Source organism: Chamaea fasciata, unplaced genomic scaffold (assembly GCF_029207755.1).
Source record: "Chamaea fasciata isolate MVZ Bird 193981 ecotype frontalis unplaced genomic scaffold, bChaFas1.0.hap1 SCAF_10, whole genome shotgun sequence".
Taxonomy (NCBI): domain Eukaryota; kingdom Metazoa; phylum Chordata; class Aves; order Passeriformes; family Sylviidae; genus Chamaea; species Chamaea fasciata.
The window spans coordinates 26,528,881-26,551,054 of record NW_027094095.1 but is presented as its reverse complement, the minus strand read 5'-3'; the positions used below and the strand labels follow the sequence as shown (position 1 = coordinate 26,551,054).

The 22,174-nt window shown below is 43.5% G+C and overlaps 1 protein-coding gene and 1 long non-coding RNA gene across 3 annotated transcripts in view; both read left to right on the top strand.

Moving 5' to 3' along the window:
* The first annotated feature begins 19 nt into the window (after window positions 1–19).
* LOC136294747 (uncharacterized) lies at window positions 20–3,084 on the top strand. The gene is made up of 2 exons (XR_010722478.1): window positions 20–908; window positions 2,773–3,084. It is a non-coding gene; the product is annotated as an uncharacterized lncRNA (long non-coding RNA).
* Window positions 3,085–4,274: 1,190 nt separating this feature from the next.
* Window positions 4,275–22,174, top strand: part of FAF1 (Fas associated factor 1) — a 151,291-nt gene continuing 133,391 nt past the window's right edge. The window contains exons 1-2 of one of the 2 annotated variants that reach the window (XM_066192794.1): window positions 4,275–4,532; window positions 20,925–20,993. In XM_066192794.1, coding sequence (XP_066048891.1) covers window positions 4,488–4,532; window positions 20,925–20,993 — 114 coding nt within the window. In that variant the 5' untranslated portion in view covers window positions 4,275–4,487. Of the gene's footprint in view, window positions 4,533–14,152; window positions 14,174–20,924; window positions 20,994–22,174 lie in introns of those variants that run through there. The other variant, XM_066192795.1, reaches the window with a different exon arrangement.

Here is a 22,174-nt window from a genome sequence, read left to right as displayed (position 1 = left end):
TTTTTTTTTTTTTTTTTAACCTCATCAGCTTTTTTTGAAAAGAAAAAAAATTTGAGCGCTTTTTGAGTTGAAACACCCGCCCACATTTTAACGGCAGAGATTTAAGGAGGCGCGGTGGAGTTCGGGCAGGAAGGCCTGCAGCGGCTGCCGCCCGCCCCTCGCCCGGCCCCGCCGCGCTCGGGCCGCCGCCGCCGCGGCGCCCGGTGCCGTCCCCTCGCCGCGGAGTCCGGGCACGGCACTGCCCCGCCACAGCCGGCACAGCCCGGCTGCTTTTAGGAGCAGCGCTGCGGAGGCCTGGGGGTGGGGGGGAAATGAAAGGAAAAGAAGGTTGTAGCCGCGGGAGCCGCCGCACCCCGGCTAGAGGAGCGGGATCGGGGGAGCTCGGCAGGCGGGGAGGGCGGCCTCTGCCACGGCGCTGCCCGGAGCTTCTCCCCGGCCGCCTCCACCTGCCCGCGGGGGGAGCGGAGCCGGCTCCGGTCCCGGTCCTGGCCCCTTGGCCCTCGCTCGGCATCCCGCGGGCAGCGGCTCCGCGCTTCGGGGCCACCCCGGCAGCGGCGCGGGTTCCTCTCTCATGCTGAGGACAAGGTCAAGGATGAAGGGTCAATGTCAAGTTGTCTTAACAGTGGAAGGCGACCGTCCACGGCAGCACTCCCTGCTTCCCGCGTTTCTGGTGTCCTTGATTGATTTGAAAGTGCCATTTTGAAGGGGAGCCGCGCCCGGGCACCAAGAAGACGCGAGGACTTCGCTTTTCCTCGCCGGGGCGAAGAAGTGAGGATGGTACAGGACGGGGATGTCACCGCCACTCTGCCTAACAGTATTTAGTGTCTTAAAGTGCTGTAATGGCTGGATTGCTTTAGGTTTCAGGGACCCTCGGAGGACTGAATTCTGCCAAGCGAACCCTCCGAGAGGTAAGCAGCAACGTCATGGCTCCCTGATAAGCACACGTAATCCATCGCTCGCAGGGGCAATCTGCACGTCTGTTTTCTGCGTGGACGCCACGGGAAAGCGATTTTGAATGTAAACAGGCGTGAGGCAGCTCGGGGAGGTGCGTTAGGGAGGGGACGTGTGGTAGTTACAGCTCATCCAGCCCTGCCCTGCGGGGGGAACCTGCCGCTGGCAGCCGGGCAGCGGCCAGAGGTGGCCGAGGCCTGAGTCGGGGCCGCCGCCGTCCAACGGAGCCGGTTCCAGAGCAGTGAATCTGCAGCTGGACGAAGCCAGACTTTGGCATCTGGCTCTCCTCTCAGCTTCGGCTGCTTTTTGCTTTGCAATTCTATTTTCCTGTACTGATTCTCCCCATCCACGCTTGTTCGCGAATATTACAAACGCGACAAGTGTGAGCTGCCTGCACATGAAGCAGGGAAAACAACTTTGATCAATTTATCAACTGACCCTCCCCCCCCCACTCTCATTCCCACTAGAGGAGAGAAAAAAACTCTCATTTTTAAGGGCCTCATTGCGGTAATTCTCGTCCAGAAGCAATAGTGCTTTTTTGCCTCCCTTTCCCCATTTTTTAAAAAGCAAAAATATAAATTATAACTTCCCTCAAAGTTAGCTTTAGAAATATGTGTATGCAAGTACCATCTGTTTATTCAAATACAGTTGCTTTTCTGCATAAAGAGGGAATTTATATGTAAAACTTGGATTATTCAGTCAGATGGCTTATAAATTACTTATTTTGTGACCAATTACTGCCTAAAATCCACAGGCCTTGGTGGTGTTACCTGTTGCTAACTTAGTGCAGAATTAGACCTGCAAATATTACAACAGTCTCACACTATTTTTTGTTGGTTTACAGTTCAGAATAAAGTTTCTATATTCTGTTAATCACGCCATATAGCAAAAAAAATTAAGTAAAGTGTAGCTGGAGTGCTGCAGGCCTCCTGCAAGTAAAGCTGCTTGGCCAGAAAATGCTGTCATACTTCCTCTACCGTGCAGGTCTGTCAAAAGTCTTTGTAAAAAGCAGTTCGTTAATCCTGATCATTTCCTCTCATGAGTGATAAAGATACTCCACCTAAAGCAGAGAGATTTGTCCCAATCGGCTCCAGAATCAGCAGGGTAAAAAAAAAACCAAACCAAAAAACAACCCAAAACCCAAACAATTTCTGGAGGGAGATGTTATCACCACGTATTATAAGGAGTAAAATAATCGGTTTCCTAATTTGTCTCTCACTCGTTGGAGGATAAAACCCACCTCGAATGGCTCAGAGAGGCTGTGAGAAGGCAAACAGAAACTTTAGCTGTGACTTGACTTTGAACTTCCTGCGATGTGGGGCACATGCAGCTTTACACCTTTTCTTCATGTTCTGGATCAAATCCTTCCTGTTTTGATCTAATATAGATATCATTATTTAAAATATGACTGTAAAAGACATGAAGGCCCGTGTAACTAATCTTGACAACATACCTATAGCTTCAGTTCGAGCCAGGAATTAATTGGCTTTAATCCAATTACTAAAACTCGCTTTTCAGCCTTTATTAGAGTTACTCTCTAGTAATGTGTGGGTGGATTTGTTTGTAATTTAGCATAGGCTGTCCCTGGCATTGCACCATACCTCGTACATAGTACAGAACTGTCTGTAACATCAAACTGGGGAGAAAGAAAAAGCTGCCGATGTGAGGGCAATTAATTTATCATCCCTCCGGTCGGTGGTGGGGAGCTCGCGTCAGCGGGCAATAAAAACCTTTTGGCAAGCCCTGCCAACATAAACTAGAGCAGGAACAGGGCAGAATGTAAACCCCAACTTCTCTGACGCTGTGGCTTTGCATCGTAAGTGGCGTTTCCGTGTGGCCTCAGCCCGCCCGGAGCCCCGGAGCGCCGCCAGACACGCAGCCCGGGCGCCCCGGAGCCCGCGCTCCCCAGCAGCGTCCGCAACAGCCTCTAAACAATTCCCGGGGTTTCTCTTGGCATCACGGGCCCTCCTGAAGGCACAGCCGAGCTTTCCCTGAGCCCCTCTCCGCACGCAGCGTTTGTCCGCCGGGCTCGCCCCGGGGCCGGCGGCGGCAGGGAGCTCGCGGGGTCCGCCAAACCCCCCTGGAACCCTCGCGGATGGAGGAGAGAAACAATAAAGAACGCTGCTTCCTAAACCCGGCAGAGTATCTTGATTCAAAGGCATCGTAATGTAGCGTTATTAGCTGACAGGAAAGCTGCTTGATGCATCTGTGACCTCAGCTACGACACTCACAGGACACTCTTATAAAAAGCAGAGCAAAACATGTTGGACTAATTAGCAAGTTGGTGTCCAAGTGTGTGTTTTATGTCGGTGCTAAGGTGCATGAACATCAGGTTGTAGAAGGCAGACTTAGCATCAGTTACACTTAGATTTGCATTACTTAAAGCAGCTTTATTTGCGGTATAGAATAGAATTGCATCTTACAGTGCTGGAGTGCTAAGCCTGAGCGAGGGCCGCTGTGCAGATCATGGTGAGCTGGCTCAGAAAAAACCTGTGAAAAATGCATTTCCTTCTTTTGTGCCAAGTCGGAACCCGAGCGCCGGGCGGTGTGTGCCCTCCCGGGGGTGGGGGGCACCGGGCGGGCAGCGTGTCACGGAGGGGACGCGAACCGCGGCGGGATCGAGCCGCTGTATTCACCGAAACCAGCGCGGTCCCGGGGCGAGGATGGAGGGAAAGACGGAGAGGGGCAGGGACGGGAGGAATGAGGGAGGGATGGACGGACGGACGGACGGATGGATGGGTGGATGGATGGATGGATGGATGGATGGATGGATGGATGGATGGATGGATGGGTGGATGGATAGGTGGGTGGATGGGTGGATGGTTGCCCCGCTCCCGCACAGAGAGGCAGGGCCGCTCTCCGCCCGGAAGCTGCACCGGCCCGCGTTTCCCCGCACCGCCCGGGGACGGCTGCAGCCGGGTCCCCGCAGACCTGTTAGGCCGCAGCCGGCGGCGGAGCCCAGCCGGGACACCCCGCGCCGCCGCCGGGCCCCGGGACGGGACGTGAGGATGTGTCCGCCCCGCGGTGCAGCTGCGGCCGGGCCGGACGCGGGCCAGGCGCTCCGCTCCGCTCCGCTCCGCCGCGGTGCCGCCCGGGCGCGGGGTCCGCGGTGCCCGCTCGGCGCGATCCCGCCCCCGGCCCCCAGAGCGCTTGACAGGCGGGCAGTCACGTGGCGGCCGCAAAGCGCCTCTTTGCGACCTCAATGACAGGCAAAATGTGCGACACAGGCGCTGTGGAGGCAGGCGGGGAGCGGCGCTGCCTCCTCCTCCTCCTCCTCCTTCTTCTCCTCCTCCTCCTCCTCCTTCCCGGGCCAGCGGCTGAGGCAGCGCTGCCCGCTCCCGGCCCCGCGCCCGGCCCGCCGCTCTCCTGCCTCCTCCCCTCGTCGGCCCCGGGAGGGGCAGCCCGGGGGCGCCGCGGGAGCCCGAGCGCGGCGCGGCGCCTCCATGAGCTCCTGAGCTCCCACCCTGCCCCGTCCTCCCCGCGGCAGCGGCTCCAGGTGCGCGGGTCCGAGCAGAGCCGGGACGCATCTGGCTGCAATGGCGTCCAACATGGACCGAGAAATGATATTGGCTGATTTCCAGGTAAATTTCAAGCCGCCGCCGCCACCCAGCCGTGGCCTCTCGCTGCTTTTTTCTCTTTCTCCTCGTTGCTGTGCTGCCTGTTCTTTGTGGGGAGATCCGGGGTGGTGGGTGTGAAGCCCACCCTCTGAAGCCTCCGCTCTCGCTTTCCTTCTTTTTTATTTGTCAGAAATGGGGATGGCGTGCCCTCTTCTCTCAAGGTGCGTGAACAAAATGTCTTCTTTAACTTAGTGAGTTTCAGTTTTTAATTAATAATAAAAAAAAGCCTTTTCATCCACTTTGCTTGTTCCTACCCTCTGCAACCAGCCAGGCCCTGGGACAGCTGTGAGGCAGCTCACTTGGAAGAGGCAAATGCCAGGGAGGATACAAAACTCACCAGTCCACATGATTTGTCACAATGTTTGTAGTGAATCACTTGCTGGTGCTACAGATTAGTGCTGAACAGAGGTGTTTCCATTCCAGCATCAACACTAAACTTCATGGTTGCCTCAGCCTATGACTGTTGTGATGACGGTAAAACTCTTCCCACCCCATTCCAAACAACAGCGTGTTTGTGTAGAAGGGAGGAGGAATATGCTCTTCAAAGCCGTTTGTTACCTTTCCTTCTCTCTTCCAAAGGGTTGTACTTTAACTTCAGACTTCTAAATCTTATCCCCAGAATAAAGTCTTTCTGTAAGTAAAAGTGATGTGTTCAGGAGCGTATATTGCTTCTTAATATTGCTTGTTTTTATATTGTTTTTCTAAGACCGAGTAAAAAAGTAGAGGGTACCTGCATTTGAAATAGTGGGGGGAGCCAAACACGTCTGGGAAGGGAATCAGATAGTATTTGAATATACTTTTTTAATATTTGCTTTTCAATCCATCATGGTTTTTTTTTAAGCTCTGTCCATTTGCAGTGGTTGTTCTTACATGGATAGGCACCTGGATATTCCTGGATTGATTGAACATCTGTATGTTCAGCTTTTTAAAAGACTGTTTTCCAGCTGTTAGCAGTGAAACTATTTCATTTAGTTAAAAAGAAAAAAAAAAAAGAGTAATTCCTCCAATTCATTCTGTGTATGTGTTTCTTTGGAGCTACAGGTAGGGTGACTACTGTGCACAGTAATTCCTGTGTATTATGTAATTAAGTAATTCCTCTGTTGCAAAAGGTAGCTGCTCTCTCACTGATGTAACTCGTGGAGTTCCCAGCTGATAACAGAGAACTGTCATCCCCTTCTGCACCCCAATATCTTACACCCATTTTCATTAAAATGCTTACCAAATGTTACTGTATTGATACTACTGTGTTGTGCTTGGAGAGACTTTTGTGTATGTAAGGGATGACATCCCAATTTTCGGGCTGGGATTTCACAAAGGAGTTTTTCCAGGAACAGCACACTGTGTGAAAGGAATCTGGGTTCCCAGTTCTGCATTGATACCAGTGGGAACAGATTCTTACAGCATCCCACATTATTACCTGAGCTTACAATCAGGAATCCCAGATGATGAAATTAGTGGCTGGTGAATGTAAGATTATTTGTTTTATAGAATTTTCAATACAGATTTACCCTTTCCAGGGGTTCTATGCTATTTTGAAGTATTATGGTGCTTGGATTTTGAAACCATTAATAAAAGTATAAGAGCAACTGCACTGTTTGGTACCATGAAGACAAGTAAGTATCATTGCAAACTTGCAAGTGGGTGGTGGAGTCACAGGAACCAGTTTTAGATCAAGGGTGGATGACATAATGTGTCTGAACCTAGGAAATATTTTATCATATCCCAGTCTTTACTTAAAAAGCACCCAAACATTTTCCTCTTGTATTTCAGCAGACAGCTTTGTTTTTCTGTTTCATTGTATTTCTTTTAAAGGTAATATCAAGTGTCTACCCGATTTTGAAGTACTGAACTGTTAATTGCCATGCTGTTAAAGCTTCAGATTAGTAAAGGACAATGTCAGTCATTATTGGGCCTTGTATCTTTAGACTGTTACAAAACAGTAAAGGTTTTTGGGTCTTTTAAATATTTGGTGGAATTTGCAACTCATTCACTAAGAATTTAAAATGGAGAATAAAACATGATGTGCGAAGTAATTCTGCATGATGTTCCCTTCTATATTTTCTGTACATTTTAATTAATAAATATGTTTCTCAGAGTTCTGCTGCCATCTTCTATGTTTATGTGAGGTGTCTTGTTGAAGAATGTTGCACACAGTGTAAATTTCAAAAGCAATTCAATGTAGTTTAGTTCAGCTAATCTTTGGTGAATTAAATTGAGAGGGAAACTTCCATCACCATTTCACCTTCACCTTTCCCAAGTTAGATTTAAGGGGAACAGAGTAGTGGCCTTTAAACTTTTGATACTTGAAAGAGATTTCTGTCCCCCCCCCAAAAAAATAATTAATGAAATCATAATTCTGCTGATGCTTGATGCTTTTGTGAAGCTTTCATGGATTTATTTTGTATCTTCCAGAGTTATTAGGAATTCTGCCTTGGGTTTCAGCTAGAGCAGGAACTTGCATTGCATTTGCTTTTTTTTCTTTTTAACTCTGATTGTAGTAACAGGTTGCTTCTGCATTTGGAGGTACTAAACAGAATTACTTTTTAAAAAGTATTTTGCATACATATATATATACATACACATATATATATATACATACATACATATATATATATATATATATAAACCCATGGAATTTTATGAAATATTTTAAGTGTAGAGTAAGGCACAGTGAGTGATCTACCAAAGTATTTTCTGCGTAGTGTCTCCAAACAATTTAAGCTTGTTCTGCGTGGTTTATAATTATTTTCTTTTCCTCTCCTTTTTAATGAGGCTACTGTGTGCTACCCAGGGAGCACAAAATACGTATTCACGTATGTGGGCTGTATAAGCAACCTGCCTAGCTTTTCCTTCTTAGGCCCACACTTAGGAAAGATTATGCAGAAGCTTTGCTTTTGTACATGAGTGGTCTGATTGTTTTCAGTGGAAGTGGCTGATGTGGAGTCCAGCACACAAACAAGTTTTGGCTTTTTTGCTAAATGCAATTCAGAACTTCTCCACAAAGTGTCATTGGCATAAAGGAAAAACGCCAGAGGAAAAAAACCACAACAGCTTGTGTTAGTAGCATAAATTCTTCAGAAAGGTAGCTGCATGTGAATTGGTAAGAGTGATGCTGCAGCATGCTTCCCATACCGGGGGAAAGAAGGGCATATCATTTCTACCAATTTTTTAACAACTGTTCTTTTGTTGTGTTTAGCTGCAAAGTGGATCTTCCATCTTCAGTGGGATACTCAGGTGCTCACATGGTACAAATATACTATATCTCTTGCAGTTTGGGAGTCTCCTTTTCACTATAAAGAAAACAGATTTTTTTTTTCTTTTTAAATTGTAAAATTTAGTTGCATAGGGCTTCATTTAACTGACATAGATTGGTCTTCATTCCCAAAGTTTAACTTTGAGTGTTGGCAGAAGCATCAGATATTGATGTTTTTGCACACTAGCACTTTTGTTTTTACAGCTTCAGTTAGGATTGGAACTAAAATTGCAAGAGTATCTTTTTGTCCTTATAAGTTATGTCCTATAGGACCACTTTATTCATGCTGTGTGCTTGTCCTCACAATAATCCTAAATGTGGAGTGGGCCTAGGGGTTGCAGTATTGTGGGAGTTGCCAGCTCCTGTGTGTCCATATATTACAAGAGTATCTGGCAAACTGGAGCTTCAGGAAGAAATTTTTCAAAGAATTCACATTTTTCATTCACCAAATAAATAGCTCAGGATTTGGTCAGGGTGGGAGGATTCCAGAGTGAAATGACAGAACTCAAAAATCCTTGTTTTCATTGGGACAATAGATTTCTAGTAGTTTTCTTCTTCCCTCTTTCATCTGAAACCAAGGTATGTGCTTTTTTTTCCCTTTTCCAAATTTTTAAAAAACTGGATAATAGACTACTTTTGTGTGAGTCACACACTTGTGTATAAAATGTCTTTTTTTCCCCCCCAACTTCAGCTTTGTATCAATCTCTTTCATAAAAACAGGATTGTGGGAAGAGCAAGGGGGAATTGGGAAGGAAGAACCTCATTGCCATCATTTGCAGCAAAGTGAGAAAGCATGCCAAGTGATTGTGTTTTAAATTATAAAATTGACCACGACAGTGATACATCAGTTTATTTTTTTTTTGTTTTGTTTGTTTTTGAAGATTTAATTGTAACTCAATCTACTTGTTTCCTTCTGGAATGGCAAAAATTCAAGAAACTGGAGAATCTTTTCACCTGGAGATTAACACAGTGCTGTTGAATAACTGACAAGATAAAGTTGTTGGTTTGGTTTGTTTTTTTCTTTTTTTGTTCCTGTCTGCTTCAGCCCTGTAGAAGATTATCTCAGTTGTGAACAGTTTTCACTGTCCAGCAGTCTGTGTGCAGAATTTACATTTGTATTCTTTTTTTTTTAAGGGTGCTTAGTGAGCTTTGCTTTCTTCTGTGTTTGTTGTTGGCATGGTGGCTCAGGTTTTCTGTCATTTTAAGTTATTGCCAGCATAAAGATTTGGTGGGTGGAAAAGGCAGATACAGGAATAGCTTCAAGTCAGTACCCTTGATTCTGGCCCTGTACTGTGACTTAGGGTAGGGGCTGGAAAGTGTTTCAAACATTTCTGTATGGATAGACCACTCACTCTGGGTTCTGAACAAATCTCAAAGTTGGTGTCCTTAATACTGATTCCTGAAAGAACAAGACATGTTTTGTCATTAAGGCACTGGGGCAGAAAGGGCTGTTCTTGCTTTCTTTGTAGTGGAGTGTCGAGGAATTTGGAACAAGGTCCTCAACAAAAGGTAGTTGCTGAAGAGAGTTCCAGTCAAAGTTTAGACATAAGCTGGAGGACACTTTCCAAAGATTTAAAGTTCTTGGAGGCCTACATTTTCATCAGAAAGTCTCCCTAAATATCTGGGTGTACATTTGTTCAGATCTGTCTTAAACCTCAGTCTTACTCAAACCAGACCTCTCCTTTGTGTCCTCTCTGTAGAATGTAGAGTGCAGTGGGTACTGAACTAAGCTCTCTCCACAGTAGCTGGAAGGAAATCCAGCTTGAGATTGGAAATCAGGGTTTGGGATGGACAGGTTTGTTTATAATCATACCCCTCCTACTGGGTATCTTTAGTTAAAAGTGGGCTCTGCTGGGTTTCTAATAGTCAGGTGCCCAGATGCTCAGCACTGCTTCACCTGGCCTGTTTTAGTGGATATAGGTTACTGTCTTTAGTGAAATTTTAAAATAGATAACAGGACTGTTTTTCAGTGTAAAAAAGAGGCCTTTAGGACACTGTAGGGTATTGAGTTCATTCTTTTGAGGCCTCTTAATTTGCATTTTGACTAGAATTCCTTTTAATCCTTGTTGGATTTTATCACATTATAATTTTGTGCATTGCACAGGCACTAACACCTTTGGAACTGGTAGCTGGACCTCTTGGTCTGGAACACAATTGGTTTTGTTTGCTGTAAATGATACAATAAAAACATACTGCATGCTTAGTGTGTTCTAGCTTGGTTATTGCCATTTTCATTGTCTCCTACCAATCACTTCTGCCGTCACTTCTGTTAATTTATTCTTTGTGGGTTTTTGGGGTTTTTGGAGTTATGTTTAGGCTCGGTTGTCATCCCAAAGTTCAGGTTCATCAGAACAAGGCTAATTTGATTTATTGGCCTTTAAACTGAAGGTGAAGTGGGTTCCAGAGTCACAAATAAGAAGCTGGAGTAAGAGTGGTATCCTTTTAGAAACATAACTTGGATATTCCCACTGATATGCTCTTCCTGGAAAAGCAGTTAATTTCTCTGATGTAGGGGCAGATAGTTAATTTGATATACTAACTGACATTTATGGAGAAGAAAGAGGCTACTATGACTATGATTTGTGTGCATTACACCCCTGCTGCAGGAACCTAAAAAATTTACCACAGGACCACCAATTTGTCTGTATTCTGGTTTTTTCATTCAATTACCTTGAAAAGACTCTTTACATCATAGTAATCATGTCACCATTTCCATCAGCCCATTCATATAGGTATTTGGGTTAGTAGGTCACTGAAACAGATTGAGGGGTGGTAGCTGTAGGATCCTTTTTCAAATGCCATGACAACCAATGCTAATTATAATATTGAAATTATTAGTTATATGTACTCCCAAAGGCTAAGAATGGGCTTTCATTGAAAGATACTGTGAAAATCATTTGTCATATTGAAAATACCACACGGTTAATGTATCTTGGTAAGCAAGGATCATTTGCAGTAAACTTTACACCTACTGAGTTCATATTTTTGTGTGGAAGGAGGTGTGGGAGAGGATGAGCATTTGAGCCATTTGCTACATGTCTTAAGGGGCCTTGAGAATCTTCCATCTTGAGAATATTGTATTGGAGCTGGAAAGCCTGAAAGGCCAACTACCCAAATACCCAACTGTATTTGGGCAGTTCTTATGATTCAGTTACCCTTGCAAGCCTAGTTTTCACACACTTCCATACTAGAAGCAAAAGGTATCTTTTAAAAGGAACTACATGGCATTTCTTTGATAGGATTTCATATTTTTCTAGTCAGTGAATAAATTTGTGCATATGTGAGGCAGCCATTGGATGAGTCCTTTCCTTTAACTACTGTAGGAACTAGAATAAAAGGCCTGGGGAAGTACCTAACATTTTACTCGTCCCTCATTATTTGGATGAAAGGAAATGACATTCTTGCTGGCTGGATTGATACCTACTAATTAAGCCCATTTTTCAGAGTTGACTAGTTAATGTGCAATTGTAAAAAGAAACTGCTCAAAGAGGAAATCAAAGCCCTCATGTATGCATGACATGTTGTTTGGTTTATCGAAATAGTCATCTACTGGTCCTCTATGTCTGACTGGTTGAGCAGGTCTTTGTTTCACAGCAGTAGGTAATGCTTTCAAAAGATAATTCATTAAAGCTGAAGTTCTTAAGAGACTTTTTGAAACTAGAACAGAGTACGTTAGCCCTTGGGTTATTTTATATAGGTTTCCTATTTTATCTATTGCAGGAAACAATTTGTAAAGGCAATAGCAGTGAAACTGAGTCATTTCTGTAATTTTATTTTTTTTTTTTCTAAAGGTCAGGTTGTTTGTGTGAGCAAATACCAAAGGTGCCATATCAGCTCAGATCGAAGCCCCAGCTGGCCTAATGTCTCTTCTGCAGCAGAGGCTGGTCCTTAGGAAAAAGCTGAAAGAAACAGAATGTGAATGGATTTGCCTCATCCTAGTTTCTGGAAGTCAGCATTTTGAAAGCTTGATGATGGGGCTTGTTGTAAAACTTTGGAAATAAGCTGTGTCAGCTTGGGTTAGTCTTGTGTTCTTCAACTGACAGTTCTTGAGTAGTTTCGTGATATGTGAGTTTGCTCTATCGGAGCTGTGCTCACTTTTCCTCAGTGTGTCGTATACATGTATATACTAAGCCTATTCTATATACTTTATTGGAATTTCTGCTCTTTCTTATTAGTACAAGAAGTTAAATTTGAACTGTAGAAATCTTAACCCTTTCTGGTTTGCACCATAAAAAACTCTAGTTAGCTCTGTGGGAATGTGGTGTTGATTTCACCGTTAATCAAGACTGATTTAAACAGGAGTCTGCTGTGAAAAACCTGTATTTAAGTTCCTTTAAAGTTTTGGGGACTCTCACAGATCTAGTGGTTTCTTCTATGTGTCTCTGCTGGCATTTTAAGATGAGAGTGTTTTCTGTACAGATCAGCTGCGTTACAGGATGGTCCCAAAGTTCCACAGCAGTGGGTATCAGTGCGCAGAATTCATGTAGCTTTTCTGATATGCCCTTGCCTTCTTTGAATACTTCTCCACTATATTCCTTCTTGTCCCACTGACTTACTGTCAGGCTTTCTTGTCCTGATGCTTTTAAAAGCTTATAGAATTTTAATGTCTTTAGAAAACTATGTTTTGTTTTGTTTTGTTTTTCTTTTCAGCCCTTGTTGGCCTGTGCTGTTGGTATGACCTCTGCTTGGAGTTTGAATGTGCTTCTGTTTCCCTGCTCTGGATGCCTGTTGGTTTTGGCTGGGGTAGAGTTAATTTTCTTCCCAGTGGCTGTTACGGGGCTCTGCTTTGGATTTGTGCTGAACACAGAGTTGATAATAAGGAGATGTTTTTGTTGTTGCTGAGCAGGGCTTGCACAGAGCCAAGGCCTTTTCTGCTCCTTGTACTGCTACACTGGGAAGGGGGCTGGGGGTGCACAGGAAGCTGGGAGGAGACAGGGTTGGGACAGGGGACCCAAACTGGCCAAAGGGATTTTCCAGACCATGTGACATCATGCTTGGTATATAAAGTGGGGGGAGGAAAGAGGAAGAGAGGATCTTCTCAGTGGTGGTGTTTGTCTTCCCAAGTAACCACTATTTGTGGTGGGGGTCCGTTGTTCTGGAGGTGACTGAACACCTGCCTGCCTATGGGAAGCAGGGAATTATTTCCTTGTTTTGCTTTGCTTGTGTGGGTGGCTTTTGCTTTCCCTATTAAACTGTCTTTTTCTCAGACTGTGAGTTTTCCAGCTTTTACCCTTCTGATTCTCTCCCTGGTCCCACTGCTGGAGCAGCGAGTGAGCAGTTCCATGGGGCTTGGCTGCTGGCTGGAGTTAAACTATGCCAGTGTCTTTTCCAGGTTTTGAAGAATATATCTGTTCCTTGCTGTCCTGTTCTTCACTTAAAAGGAGTGTTTGTGGAATGCTGATTAAAATACTCTTTTCTGTCGATTAGTACTCTTTGTGTGCTTATCTAGAAAGTGACTTTTATTTATTCTGCTGCTTTTGAGACAATGAGGAGAAAGGAGATGAGTGCAAATGTGCAGCAAGCATTTGTTTGACCCATACAATTATTTTCTTTTTTCCACTAATTTTTCTTATGTGATACTGTAAGGGCAAAATGATTATTCAGGAAACCTTGGGGTTTTGCCTTCACTGACATACTTAATAAAAGTATTAAACAAACACAGGAACTTTGGGATAATCCTAACTGAAACATTTCTGTAGTTGTTGGGTAAAGGCTGTCTTCAGTCCTCAAGGAAAGACAAATGGGTTTGGTAGCATGGAGTACTAATTAATGGGTACTAACTTTTGGTTTGTTTTTTAATTCAGTTTGACCACTGCTCTTTGTATGTAATGTGTGTGGCTTAAACACTGCAGTGTTAGCATGGGGCTTGGGAGGCTTGAGTTCATGTCTTGGCTCAGCTCATGGACTTCCTAGGGATCTGCCTTCGTGGTATTCTGCAATCAGAATTTGCTCCAGAGTCCTGAGAGAGTTCACAGTCTGCTGGAATCCATTTGAAAGTGGTTAGTGTGGTACTGACTTAGTTAGTTTTGCTGAGAAGTGGTTAGAGCTTCATGCTACCAGTTTAGACTTTGTCCCCAGCTTGCTTTGTTTGGAAGGCTTGCAGTCATCTCAGAGCGTGGGCAAAGTTCACTCCTGTCTGCTTGGTAGCTATAGGTTGAAATGTCTTCTGTGACCTTCAGAAATATTATTTTTTTCTTCTCCCCTTTCCCTCCCCCCTCTCGCTTTGCTTAAGGGGATGCTCAAATAGTAGAATGATGAAACTTGTAAATAGTTGGGTGTGGGAGTTGAAATGCGTTGGGCAAACTTTATCCTGGCATATTTGCCTAAAACCCTTTCCTGATTTCTGATGCTGGTAAGTAAATTAGCTTGTTTTTGCTAAACGAACAGCTGGTGAATCTGCTTAATTTTTACCAGATGGTCTTCTGAGTTATGTAAAAACAGAGAAGCATTCTTATCTCTTCAGTTAGATGCTTGCAGTAGGTGACCTTTCAGTCTGTGTCTTGGTCGATATGCCTGGATGTTGTTTTTTTTAAGTGTTTGTCTGAAACAGAAGTAAAAGTTAATTTAATAACCACGGGTGACTCATATTAAGAACAGTCTCGATCCAGTGGTAGGGTTGTTGCAAGGTTAGAACGAGCAGGGATGCCACAGGAGGGTGTAGCTGATGAAGTCTGTGGAGGTGATCCTGAGACAGGTGGGACTTGGGGATGAGAAGAGCTGAGGTACCAGAAAATCTCATTTGTGAGTGTCTGAATGTGCTGCATCTCTTGATAGCCCAGAAGGGAGCTACACAGGCATCTTAAATTTGGTATTACGGTACTAAAGCCTTTACTTGCTTGTCCGGGCATATTGGCTTAACTTTACCTGTTTGGGGGAAGAAGTGTTACACTTTGTTTCTGTAGCTTTGAAGTCACTATTGCAACAGTGTATGTGTGAATTTAAAGAAAATTTTCTGCCTTATTACTGTCTCATGGGTGGGTTAGTGTGCTAAATCTTTCTGGCTGTGAGTGACTTCTAGCAGATACAATCTGGAGCTGCCCTTGGTTCTTCATAGACTTGATAATTATCCCTGATTACTGAGCCGTTCTCCTCATAATGGGTGGGAAAAGGAAGCGAAGTACTGTGTTTGACTCTAGAAAGAGGAAACTCAGGGTTGGATTGTTTAAAAATCTTGCATCCAGACACCTGATTTTTGTTAGGAACGCTTGGAAAGGGAATTGAGGATTTTTCTAGAAGTAGTAGTAGCCACTTAGTGGGCTGCACCACTGTTCCAGGGGTCTGAGGGAGGCCATTCTTTCTCATTGTACAGGTGAGACCACTGCTGCCAGGAGCGCCGTGTTCAGTATCAGTCACTCCACTGAGAAAACAGAGCAAGTCCGGTGAAGGGTTACCTAGGAAGGGAGGAGGCTGGAGCATTTTTGTGTGAAAGGTGATGTTAAGGGAGCTGGCTTTGTGTAGCCTGGGAGAGAAGGCTACGCGAGGATCTAGTTGCTGTCTCAGTTGTACAGCGGGTGATAACAGACAATACAGAATCAAATTTCCCTCTGAGTCGGAGTCTGAGGGTGAGAGGCAGTGGATATAGGTTACAGCTTGGAAAATGATAATTAAATATAAGGAAAAACAATTCTCAGCGAAGGTGTTAAAGCACTGGAACAAACTGCCCAGAGAGGCTGTAGACTCCCTGTCTTTGGAGATATGCAAAACCTGGCGGGGACTTCAAATGTGTCTGTGACCTGTCTGGTTGTAATTGAAGAGTTGAATAACGCAGTAAGGTAGATCTTGGTTCTATTACAGAGGAAATATGCAAGGAGATAAGTAATAGCATTTGCTGTATCTCAGATGCTACTCAGAACAGCTCTGAGTGGTTTGCTGTTTTTAAGCTGCTGGTCTGGGTAATTCAGCTGTCCTGAGCAGGTCTGTGGCCTGAACTCAAAGAGTTTTCCTTGCTCTTAGTCTCTCTCAACTTTTGAAGGATAAGTTACCCAAGGATAGTGAATTGATTTTTAACAATACACGTTCTTCACCAGCATTTCTTATGTCTCTTGAAAACCTCATATATCTTTATGGAATAGAGTTAAGTCTAGTTGCTGTGCTCTATCTAGTGATAAAAATTTATTTGGTGCTTTCAAAAGTAAGCACTTCCTAGGGTGCTGTCTGGGCACTTGCAGATGTGTTAATGTTGACTTCCTGAGCTATTGTGGGGCATCCCAGAGGGTGGAAGCTTTTTTTCCTAGATAATCCCGTTGAATCTTTTGGTGCCTTTATGCAGTTGTTCCTTTGGGCATGGTAGCTTTGGTAAACATTGAAATGATGGACTGAGCTACAGATTTTTTTTTTAATCTGACTGTTACAGGAGCGAGTGGTAGCCAGGATAATTCACAGCTGTCTGTCTGCCTGGTTTTAATGGGCTTGGACCTGTTGTACAAAATGTTCTAGGCCTAGTTTGGTTTAGCTTAGAGATGGTCCCTTTTTGGAGAAAATGCAGCTACTGTTAGTAGCCAAAGGAAATATGGAATTATTCAAAAGGAATGTTGAGACTTAGTCCTCCATATCCAGCTACTGCTGTTAGGCCAGATGAGGCCTTTTGAATACTTTGCCTCCCACGTTTTGCCTTGGCGACAAGGGGAGTGGTGCCACAGGTGAGAGACATCCTGCCTTGCTGCCAAATCCCGTTTGCTGCGGGCTCCTGTGCAGCAGCTGCAGCCACTGCCTGTCGGGGCAGCAGTGCCTGGCTGGGTGTGAGTCTCAGCAGCTGCTTGCTGCTCTCCCAGCCCGTGCTGCAGGAACAGCCCAGCTCTGTGCTGGGAGCAGCACTTGGCCCTTCCAACTCTGCCATGGAACAACTGCCTGGATCCCTGCAGCAGGTGCTGGGGAGCAGCTGCTGCCAGATGGGGAAGGCAGCTGCTTCCCTGGGCTGAGGAGGTGGGCTGGAGCCCGGGCTGTCGGGGTGGGATGTTACAGAGGGTCTCAAAACCCAGATCCAGCTGTTACAGCTGCTGGGGTCAGACCACCCTGCCAGGGTCTTAGAAGAGCCAGTCTGTCATCCTGCATTACAGCTTTCTGGACGCAGCTCCTAGGTTTGTCTCAAATGCCTCGGAGTCTGTCTGGCCTCACAACTTCCTTCCTATTGAATTGTTTCCTCAGTAACTACTTTGCTTCTTTTATTAAGGTTAATGTTACTGTGCAAGGATCGGACCCCTAATGGTTACCTGTGAAACATTCCAAGGGTAAGGTCTCCAGCGCTGTGGGGATATGAGGCTACCTGGAAGAAAATTTGGAGAACACTCTGCAGTTTTATTGTGTGAAAATTTCAGACTGCCTGGTGGAAACACTTCTCTGCCCTGGAAAAGCAGGATGCTAAGAAAGTTGTTTTAACATTCAGTAACTTTATCTTCAGAATCTGATTATGTATTCAGCACACAACAATAGTTTTCTCATCTTCACATTCGTTTTCCTCTTGTGTGGTCTGGAAAAGCACAGAAGTGACTGCAGAGTCTCTGGAGCTGCTGTGAAAGCTGAAAATGATATCCTAGCTTTACAGGAAATGCAGAGAGGAGGTAGAACTTGTTCTACCTTTTCTTCTCCTTTGTCCTCAAAAAAAATGTCTTTGGTTTCTTTCTGGTGTGTAAAGGTTTACAAATCAGTGAGCCCTCAAGGTTTTACCTTTTCTGTGGTGGTTTGTTTCTTTCATCTTTTGATGACTTAGAGGATGTGCTGGTTGTTCACTGAAACAAGATTTAGTAGTATTCAGGTAGGAATTTTCTTTTAAAATATTTAATGCCTTCTGTTAAGCAAATCTCTCATGAAAATAAAGCCGAATAAAAATCTGTGAATAATAAAAAAAGTCTCCTCAGCACCTCACTTTACTTGCTCAGTAACAAAGATGTATTTTTGCATCTTTGGAGCTCATCTGCTGTGCTATATCTTGAAGGGTTTTTTCACTTCTGTTTCTGAACAAATTTACCTTTCTTTTTCCTATTAAATCTTTGTTTGTTCGTTTCTTGCTTGGGTAGAATAAAAGGAATAAACATGAGGAAAAAAATCTTTATGTATTGTAAATAATTAAACCCTGCGAATTCTAGTCTGCCTTTCTAGATAAGTGAGGCATCGAGCCCTAAGGTGCCAGGTGTCCCTTGGACTTGTACCAATGAAACCATTCCAAATACGATGAAAATACATCCAGGTAATATGGGAAGTAGTCCATTAAAAGAAGCTTTTATAAATATCCCAGCCATAGGAAAAGCTTAAATCAGCCCTTGCAATTCGGGATGAGAGGCAAACTCATGAGGAGCCAGACTTGGTTAATTCTGTTGCTCACAGAACCTGCTGGTTTCCTGTGTGTGTTTCCCTAAAGAACACAAAGGCAGGAGCAGGCCAGGTTGTTCTGGGACTAATCTGTCACTCCAGAGCCTTTGACATCACGTCATGCTTGCCAGCGAGGGACTGCCTGTCTTGTGGGCTTAATTTCTTGGGGAAAATCAGAGACATGCAAACCAGATGATTTTCTTTAATTTAGCCTGCATGACATGATGCAGGTACAAGGAAGCAGCTTTAATTTTTGGTTGCTGGGGGTTTTTGGTCTCACTGATAGCTTCTGACTCGATAAGAGGATTTGTATGTTGTAAGTATGTGGTGTTTGAATGTTGAAATCATTAAATATAATAAGTTCCTAAATAACCTTAATTTGCTGCAACTCTGACATTAACAGTGTGTTGAGGAAGATCCGGGAATGTCTGTTTTATGGTTGCATTGATAAGTAGCACTCATTCTTTCCTGTTGCAATTCTGAAATGTTTGTTTTCTGTTTTATTGACAACTAGCAAAAATGGTCCATCTGGAAAGTGAAATCTTAGTTTAAGAACTCCTCAAAATCAAATATTAAAAAGGACTGTAAAAATGGTGCAAAGATTTTAACCAAAACTGCTTGTCTTGGCTCTTAAGAGTTCTGATGATTTTTGTTTTCAGCTGGTGTTTACACCTGTCGGTTCTTGTTACCCAGTGACTCTGCATTGCTAAGTGACCAAGAGCAGGCTTCTGCTTTACATTGTAAATCACCAGAAAGATGGTTCAGGAAGGATGCAGACACACAGGTGAATTAGCTGTTTAATTACTCTGCCCTCACTGTGATGAGTGCGCTGGCGGAAGGATCAGCTGATTTTGTTTAGTTTATCTCAAAATGAGAATATGCCAAAGTGAGCTGAATTGATTTGCAGTTAGTATGGGCTAGGAGAGGACAGTGGCAAGTCAGCAGAGCTGCAGGAATGATGAAAAGAGGAGGCAACTGAATCCTGAATTGTAGATACCATCTCCTCAACTTCATCTGCACAACCCGGGGGTGAAAACAGCACGTTGTTGGTCAAGTTCTTATTGTAGGTTGGAACACAAGGTAGTTCTTAAAAGGTCAGGCAGATTTCGTTGGGCTGACAAATGAGAAATAGGAACTATTTCTGTAGTGACCAGATCAAGTGTATTTCACTTGAATGTTAACAGAATCTCAGACTGTCACTTCTGCAGAGCTTTTTCTCAAAGCAGGATTTTTTGCAGCAGATCTTAGGACATCAGTTCCAGTGGCAGGTTGATGGTAGTGTGAACCATCCTGTGTTTTCAGAAATGACAAGCTCAAGTCCTGTACTTTACAAACCTACCTGACATAAGTGTATGTAAATGTCCAAGCATTTGCTGGGGATTGTGTTGAAGTGTTGTCGCATTTTTAACTTCAGAAATAACTGCAAGAACTAATGGAAAAGGAGGCAAAATGATGCTTCCAAAGAGCAGAGTGGTATTTTTTCAGCACTCACAGTGTGAAGTGGGTGAAAATCAGCATTAACACAGCATGCTCTGAAGTGGGAGAAATTTTATCTTGTTGCAGAGAGGATCAATGTGGTCATGAGGGCACTGTGTAGCAGTAGAAACTGCTGCCTCTTCTCTGCAGGCAAAATTCTCCATAATTTCCTCTTGTGGTCCTTCAGACTGGTCCATTTTGTGTTGACATACTGCATGTAGTGCTTTGTAAGTGTGGAATTCTTCAGGGTTGAATTTAGGAAGAGAGAATTGGCCTTGAATTGCTCCGTGAGTTCTTTCTATATTTTCAGGGTTGTAAATAGGGAGAAAAGTCAGAACATGGGAAATACATGACCTGATGGCTTTTTATGTCTTGGAAGGAAAAAAGTCTCTGCTTAGCTTCCTTCTTCTCTTACAACATAAAGGGAATCAGGAAAACTGATCTGCTGGGCTGCTGCTATCTAACCCTGTATTATTACTGTTAAAAGGTTTGGGTTTTTATTTTTTGATGCAGTTTTATATACCACCGTTTTATATAACTGTGTGGTAGTGCAGGAGGAACACGATCGTGTTTCAGATCTTGTAAAAGTCTGAACTCCTCTTGTGTGTTTGAATACAGAGCATAGCTTTGGTCAGGATGAAAGATAAATTCCAGAAAGAAACTTAACTGTTTCATGTTTTCTTTTCTGGTAAAATATCTGGTAAGCATCAATGTGAATGGTAGCAAATATGTGGCAGAATGACTAGCAATGCTCTGCCTACTGAAGTTGAATAGTTGAAAAGGTCTGGGTATCAACAAAAGGCAGCAGGTTGCTGCGTCTCAGTTTTTGCTGAGTAGAAGTGCTCTTGTGTTTGGATTTAAACTCAGTTCAAAATATGGTTTTATGAGGGTTAACATTACCTTAAAAATACTGTTGTGTTAGATTTCCTGAACTAAGTAAACGCAGAGTACAGGGCTAGAACTTCAAGGTTTTTTGTGCTCCCTTTTAAAGTAGTATGAGTGCCTCATCACTTTGAAGGTAGAATTTTCAAAATGCCTTTATGGGACAGCACTATTGTCCTAATTTTACAAATACCTACTTGGTCGTGCTTCCCTAGGTGGCTTGCTCAAGGTTACACAAGAATCCTCTGGTGGAACAGGAAATTATATCTAATGTTTGATGTTTAAAACTTGAAGCCTGATTTCTGGATTACCCTTTTGTAACAGAAGGGGAAAACCTATACCTTTCCTGTCATCCTGCTGAAAAGAATTGAATTATAAGTACTAATACCTGATTTTGATCAATGCTTTTAATTCTGTTTACTGCTTCTTTTTATTTTTAGGCATGTACTGGTATTGAAAATATTGATGAAGCTATAACGTTGCTTGAACAAAATAACTGGGATTTAGTGGTAAGTATTCTAAGAAAATGACTTCATAGATCAACTCCACATAACAGTGACATGGCATCTTGCTGAGACAGCTGGTAGCTTTATTTCAAATTTGGGGGTGTCTTGTGGCTGGGAAAAACAGGTTGTTATGTGCAGACTCCTTCTGGTCTGTTAAAGCCTCATCTCCAAGTAAATGTGACCCTGAGTTGTACAAACCCTGCTCTGCCCTGATTGTCTTCTGGCTTTTTCCATTTTTTTCTTGTCCTCTAAGGCCATGTTTCATATTGTGTTTAGTTTCCTTTTGGCTTCATTTTGTGAGAAGTATTATGAAAGGTAGTGGTTTTAGAAGAAGGCCTGTGTATACACACATGGGTTTTTGAGGATTTAGGTTCCTGTGGAAGAAATGGAAGGTAAAACAACTTCTTCAAATTTTCATGTGCTTTTAATTTTAAATTAGGATTGTTGCTCTTCTGTTGTTGGTGGTTGTGCAGAATGATTAAAGCCATAACTTTATTTAGATTTGGTGCTCTCCAGACACCATTAAGTACAAACAAAAAACCCAACAGACACTCCTCCTGAAAAGACCTCTCAGCTATTTTGCAGCAAGGTTCAATGTGCAGACAAATAGGAGGAAACCAATAAAACCAGGCAAAACAGTCTTAGGTGTTTTAAGACTCTTCATAGGATTAGTAAATAAAGAAACTATTAATCTAGTTTCTTAAGTTTTAGAAGTGTAAATTACAGCAAACTTAATTAAAAAGCGAGTGATCTTCCTTTAAACTGTAAAACATTTGATTTCCTCCTTTTTTTTTTCTCTTTTCCAAATGAATGACCTTTGTACCAGTACAAAATATCAGGAAGTTATTATAAAAAAAATTAGATTTCCAAACTTGGCTATGGACATAGTTTCAACTGTAACCTCTTGTAAAAAACCAGTACAAACTCCCAAGACTTGCAACTACGTGTTAAAATGCACGCAGAGTCTTTATTTTGCAACATGTCAGGGTATAAGCAAGAGTGAGACACCAGTGAGCAAAAGGGAGTGTCTGTCATCAGTGGCTTCCGGCAGAAAAACACAGATGTGTGCTGAGTGACGGAGTTAAAACATCTTTTGTCATAGTAGTTTGTAGTGACGTGGCATGAGCTCTTTTGAAAATTCAAGTGTTTATTGGAAGGCAGGGAGTAGCCTTATGCTGTTCAGG